We start from the raw sequence: 7,060 nt of genomic DNA on the forward strand, positions 1-7,060 counted from the left end.
GAAGATGTCTGGTTGACCCGGTCTAATTAGCATATTACCCTTTTATGAGTATAGATTATTAGTATAGATGTACTTGTCCATTGTACACATTGTAAGAGGGACATCTGACTTTCTTTCCTTCAGTCTTCACTGAAGCATAGCTCATCATGCCTTGTTCTCTCTGGGTATCAGGCCCATGATCTGTTAGAGCAGTGGTTCTCAACCTTCCTAATGCCACGACCCTTTAATACAGTTCCTCATGTTGTGGTGACCCCCAATTTCATTCTTACAAATTGAACATAATGAAAGCATAGGGATTAATCACAAAAACAATATGTAATTATATTATCTGTTTTCCGATGGTCTTAGGCGACCCCTGTGAAAGGGTCGTTCGACCCCTAAAGGGGTCACGACCCACAGGTTGAGAACCGCTGTGTTAGAGCCTTCTGGTATCAGGTCCACAGCTCCTGGTTTCCCAGGACTCTCTTAGTATTCCTAGCCTTCAATGTGGACTTGGGAGTCCTGGTCTATTTCCTCTCTCTATACTCCAATGTTCTGTGAGGCTATACACAGAACTTATTACTATTATGACCTTTATTTTGGCACCATGTTAAAAGTGGAACTTCTTTCTGAGGCTTGTAGTCTTCTTCTCTACAGCACAGACACAAGTCTAGATATTCTTGAATGTTTTCCATCTATATAAAATTTCTATTACTTCCTCCAAATGAAACACAGAGGGTTGGGGGAGTGAAGTGCTGTGTAACTTTGGAATCTAGGCAGCATCAAAACCAATTCCCACATTCTTAGATCCATGACCAGACCTCCCCACACCAATGTACATCCAGCATCCAGGGTGATTCCTAGCAGATATCAGGTGTCTGATGAATTAGCTTCACAAGAAAAATAGGTTTTTCCTGTTTATATAAATATTACATGCTCATTGGAAAGAAAAACAAAATATAGAAAAATGCAGAAAAGTTAAACAAAAAACACCTGATACTCCACCAACTCTGAAACAGCCATCAAGTTTTGGAGACCATCCCTTCATTTATAGATCTCAAAAGTTCACACAAATACATAATTTTACATAGAATTTTGTACCATACATGTTGCACTTTCATTTCTCTTTTTCCCCAGTCTTTTTCCTTACTCATAACCTACTTCTCCTCTTCTCCACCTCCCTTCAAGTTAACCAATGTTAACTGTCTGGTGTAGATTCTTACACACCTGTTTCCATGTTCATCTAATCACATACACACAGGAATACAGAAATGGGTGTAATTATTTAACAAAAATGAAATATTACACATATACATATCTGTAAGAAAGCAGTTGCTTACCAAAAATTATGCAAATGCCTTGGAATCAATTATTGTAGATATAGCTCATTTTAAAAAATTACTCTTATGCTATGCTATTTCACACATCAGGATATATCACAATTCATCCAACCATTCTCCTATTAGTAGCCATTCATTTTGTCTTTATGTGTATTCTTATGCATTAATGCTGTTATTTCTGTGGTACAGACTTCTGGGTCAAAGCTTTTTATTTTTAATCTTTTGGTAAGAGTACATGGTTTCCCAAACCCCACTCACAAAAGATCTTTTAATTTTGCCAACTCCATGAAGTGAAAGTAGTATCTCAGAGAATGTAATTTGCATTTCCCTGAGTACTATTTAGGTTCATAATATTTTCATAGGTTAATGGACATTTGGAGTTGATCTTCTATCAGTAGCCCTCCAGTCCAGAAGGGTTAAAGACTTCAATGTAAAAAATAAAATTATCAGAATCTTAGAAACAAATTTAGGAGACTATGTATAACCTAAGAATTAAGGAGACCCTTTAACTAAAATAGTATATGAAGAAAAAAAGAAAAAATGAAAAAATATATCTTACTATAAAAATAAAAATATGGTGACTTCTATTATATAAAAATATAAAGACAAATGCTAGATTAAGAAAAACATCTGCAACACAGATGACAAAAGATGAATATCTAAAATATATAAAAGAGCACTTCCAGATTTATTAAACCAATAGAAAAAAAAGGCAAAAGTATATAGGCAATTCATTAAAGATAACCTGTTACATGAATAAAGTATCAAACCTGGATAAAGGCTTTCATTTGTCCATTGCACTCCATTGTGAATTTCCTTATAAGATTTAATATGATTAAATGTTTTTCCTCATTTATATGTTTATAGACTATTTTTTTCTGTGTGTATCTTCTGGTAAATTGATTCCTGAAAGTCTTCCCACTTTCATTATATATACAGATTATGATTTTTCTTATAGACAACTGGATGACTTATTATTCTTTATATTAACTGAGTTTTTCTCTGATGTACTCTTTGATGTACAGTAAGGCTGGAGCTACTCCTAAAGGTTTTTCCACATACATTGCATTTATAGGGTTTTTCTCCAGTATGCATCCTTAGGTGTACAGTAAAGTCTGAGTTTGTTCTGAAGGCTTTTCCACATTCTTCACATTTATAGGGCTTCTCCCCAGTATGAATTCGCTGATGTAGAGTTAGCTGTGAGAGAGTAATACAACCTTTTCCACATTCTTTACATGTATAGGGCTTTTCTCCAGTATGTGTTCGCCAATGCACTGTAAGGTATGAACCCCTCCTGAAGGCTTTTCCACACACATCACATTTATAGGGTTTCTCTCCACTATGGATTTTCTGATGTTCTGTGACATGTATCATCTGGCTAAATGCTTTCCCACAGTCATTACATTTAAAAGGTTTCTCTCCAGTATGTGTTCTCTGATGGGTATTAAATCCTGAGTTACTTGTGAAAACCTTCCCACATTCATTACATTTATAGGGTTTTTCTCCAGTATGCCTTCTTTGGTGCACAGTAAGCTGTGATGTATTAGTAAAAGCTTTCTCACATTCATTACATTTATATGGTTTTTCTCCAGTATGGGTCCTTTGATGTATAATAAGGTATGACTTAGTCCTGAAGGATTTTCCACAATCACAGCATTTATAGGGTTTCACTCCAGTATGAATTTTCTGATGCTCCTTAAGATTTACCATTTTGGTGAATGCCCTTTCACAGTCAGTACATTTATACGGTTTCTCTCCTGTATGAATTCTCTGATGTACAGTTAAGTGTGATTTTATTCTGAACGATTCCCCACATTCATTACATAGATAAGGTTTCTCTTCGGTATGAATTCGTTGATGTATAATTAGAGATGAGGAACGCATGAAGGCCTTTCCACATTCACTACATTTATAAGGTTTCTCTCCTGTATGCATTCTGTGGTGTACTGTAAGGCATGAATAATTAATGAATGCTTTCTCACATTCATTACATTTATAAGGTTTTTCTCCCGTGTGAATTCTCTGATGTTCTGTGAAATTTGCTATACGATTGAATGCTTTTCCACATTCATTACATTCATAGGGTTTTTCCCCAGTATGAGTTCTTATATGTACAATAAGGCTTGAATTACTTCTATAGGCTTTTCCACATTCATTACATCTAAAGGGCTTCTCTCCAGTATGAACTCTTTGATGAACATTAAAAATTGTGGTATTCTTGAAGGATTTCCCACACTCATTGCATTTATATGGTTTCTCTTCAGTATGGGTCTTCAGATGTACACTAAGATATGACTTATTCCTGAAGGCTTTCCCACAATCATTACATTTGTAGGGTTTCTCTCCATTGTGAGTTTCTTGATGTCGTGCAAGTTTTGACTTATCACTAAAAGCCTTCCCACATTCACTACATTTATAGGGCTTCTCTGCAGTTTGAATTCTCTGGTGCTGATTAAGGCGTGCACACTGGCTAAAAGATTTTCCACAGACATTACACTGATAAGGTTTCTCCTTAGTATGAATTCTCTGATGTACCATCAGTGATGAAGAAGCAATAAAGGCCTTTCCACATTCGTTACACTTATAGGGTTTTTCTCCAGTGTGAATTTTTTTATGTTGACTAAGATATGAAGGCTGACTAAACATTTTCCCACATTCATTACATTCATAAGGTTTTTCTTTAGTGTGAGTTCTTTGATGCTGAATGAGTAATGACCTATAACAAAAGGCCTTTTCACATGTACTGCATTTATAGGGTTTTTCTTTGTTATTATTTTTTCCCCTTAAAGTAAGTTCTGAAGCAGGCTTTATAGCATTGCTGCATTCCGTATCCTTGCAATTTTTCTTCCCCAAATGGGTATCTGTATTAAAATCTAAATTCTCTGTGAAATTTTCCTCATGATTTTGGCATTTGCTGTGGAACTCTTCTGGGGTAACTCCTGGCTCTGGACAAAATATAGACCCAAATTTAATGCCTCTTTGGCCAGTGTGAATTTTCTTCTGTGTAACTATTTGGCTCTGACTCTCCTGACTATTTTGCAGTCTCAATATCCTGTCATTCCATTTCCATAATCCTCCCATTCTGGAGTGCCATAGACCATTCTCTGCAAGTTTCTCTACTCTGGTCTCCTGTGACAAATCTTCAAAGATATCCTCTGTTAGTATAGCATATCTGGTTGCTGGTTTGGTCTCCAACTCTGGGGAGGGGAAAAAGAAAAATCAAATGAGTCCATTTTCTACATTAGGGAGTTCTCATTGAACTGAATAAGAGAAAAACTTGGGCTGACACTGAATATGTTGTTTTTAACTGCTTGTAAATTGGCCTTGTTTTCTAGGAAGAAGGAGCTAAAGTTAAGGGAGGCTGGTTGAGCAATGAGCCAAATTAGTAAATTCAAGGAGTTTTCCTCTATTCAAAAAAGTCATTTATGGTAATGGTCCTAGAATATTTGAGAATAAGTCTCTCAAATATTGCTCTTTCATTTCCTTTAGAGTCAATTTCAATTTCTCTTTTTAAAAATCCTCACCCAAGGATATTCTTTCCATTGATTTCTAGAGAGTTGAAGGGAGGGAGGTGAGGGAGAGAGAGAGAGAGAAACATCAACCGGAGAGAGACACAATTGCATTTAAGGTAAGAAGCTTACTAGAAAATCCCATACAGTTCAAAATAAAAGAAAAATATTGCACAATAACCTGAGGGCCAAAGACGTAACAGTAGAAATGATCAAATACTTTGAACTCAATAATTATGAAGGTGCTATATAAAAAAAGGTGTGATACAGTCTTGGTAACCTTAAATATATTAAAAATGGCTGAAAATCAATGATATAAGAAAAAGTCAGTAAATTAAACCCTAAGAAGGTAAAAATAATGAAATGAGACATAATGAAACAAATTAAACACACAATAGAAATGATAAAAATTATTCTTTAAAAGCCAAATAAGATTGATAAACCCTTGCAAGACTGATTAAAAGATAGGAGACAAAAAAATTAATCTCAGACATAAAAAGCGAGATCACTTCAGATCCACATAGACTTTTAAAAAATCAGCAGAGGGCAGTGTGCCATAAAATTTAAATGTTAGATTAGATAGATCAATAAACCTAATTTGTTGAAACAAAAAGAAATAGGAAATAGTTCTAAAATTACAAAAGGAATAGAAGCTGTAATTAAAGGCCTTGCACAATAAAAACTTCAGGTCAACATGGCTTTCCTGGTGAATCCTATGTACCATAAAATATTTAACTTTCCCTCTCTCTCAACTCTTTATTGTCACAATAAATTTATGGCCTTGCTTTATATTTTATTGAGAATATAGGTGCTATTAAAATAAAATGCCTCCATCTTCCCACTACCAGTTGACCTATGTCTTCTCCATCTTTCCTAGTGATAAACAGGGGAGGTGGCCTCTCTGTCTATTCCATTCTAGATTCCCTCCTTTTCCATTCTAGATTTTCATCCCCTTTTACCTTTTTAGACACTTTAGTAGCTTTAGCTCCCATGGGGTATCTCCAATGTCTACTTTTCATTCAATCTTTTAAAAAAAATATACTATCTAATCCAGTGATGGTAAACCTATTGAGCTTGCTTGGCATGTCAGCATTTTGAAAAACCCTAACGTAACTCTGGTGCCGTGTCACATATCGAAATTTTTTGATATTTGCAACCATAGTAAAACAAAGACTTATATTTTTAATATTTATTTTATATATTTAAATGCCATTTAACAAAGAAAAATCAACCAAAAAAATGAGTTCGCGTGTCATAGGTTCGCCATCACTGATCTAATCTAATAAAAGAGAAACATGCAAATTGACTGCACCTCCGCTATGCCCCCAGCCATGCCCACCAGCCAATCAGAGTGGCTATATGCAAATTAAACCAACCAAGATGGCAGCCAGCAGCCACAGAGCTGGAGCAAGCAGGAGGCTTGGTTGCCCCGGTGATGGAGGTAGCCAAGCTTTCTGCCTGCCCTGGCTGGCTGTGGCCTCCACTCAAGGCAACAAAGTTTCAATTATAGAAGATAAATAAATCCCAGATATCTGCTTCCAGCCAGCCTCCACTGGGAGCGTGGGTGGCTGGGGGCTGTGGACAGCCTGCAAAGAGCCATCAGCCCCTCACCCAGGATGGCCAAACCCTCATGGGGTGAGGGTCCTCGCTGGGGGGCTTGGCCAGCCTGCAAACAGCCATCAGCCCCTCAACCAGACTGGCCAGGCACCCCAGCAAGACCCCCCCCACCCTGAAGGGGCTGTGGCCAGCCTGCAAACAGCCATCAGCCCCTCACCAGGCTGACCAGGCACCCCAGTGGGGACCCCCACCCTGAAGGGGCTGTGGTCAACCTGCAAACAGTCATCAGCCCCTCACCCAGGCTGGTCAGGCACACCAGCAGGGACCCCAACCCTGAAGGGGGTGTGGCCAGCCTGAAAATGGCCCTAGGCAGGCACCCCAGCGAGAACCTCACCCTGATCCGGGACACCCTTCAAGGCAAACCAGCCGGCCCCCGCCCATGCACCAGGCCTCTATCCTATATAATAAAAGGGTAATATGCAAATTGATCCAAACAGCAAAATGACTGGGAATGACTGGTCACTATGACACACATTGACCACCAGGGGGCAGACGCTTAATGTAGGAGCTGCCCCCTGGTGGTCAGTGGGCTCTCACAGGGGGAGCTCTGCTCAGCCACAAGCCAGGCTGACGGCTGCTAGTACAGCGGTGGTGGTGGGAGCCTCTCCCGCCTCC

General features: G+C 38.2%; 1 protein-coding gene across 1 annotated transcript; it reads right to left on the reverse strand.

Moving 5' to 3' along the window:
• Positions 1 to 280: 280 nt before the first annotated feature.
• ZNF624 (zinc finger protein 624) lies at positions 281 to 5,198 on the reverse strand. Its single transcript, XM_081109742.1, has one exon. It carries the CDS (start codon positions 4,398 to 4,400, stop codon positions 2,301 to 2,303), a length of 2,100 nt encoding a protein of 699 aa, XP_080965868.1. The 5' UTR covers positions 4,401 to 5,198; the 3' UTR covers positions 281 to 2,300.
• Positions 5,199 to 7,060: the final 1,862 nt, after the last annotated feature.

The sequence above is a fragment of the Myotis nattereri genome (assembly GCF_964212035.1).
Source record: "Myotis nattereri genome assembly, chromosome: 16".
In the NCBI taxonomy this organism is placed as follows: Eukaryota; Metazoa; Chordata; class Mammalia; order Chiroptera; family Vespertilionidae; genus Myotis; species Myotis nattereri.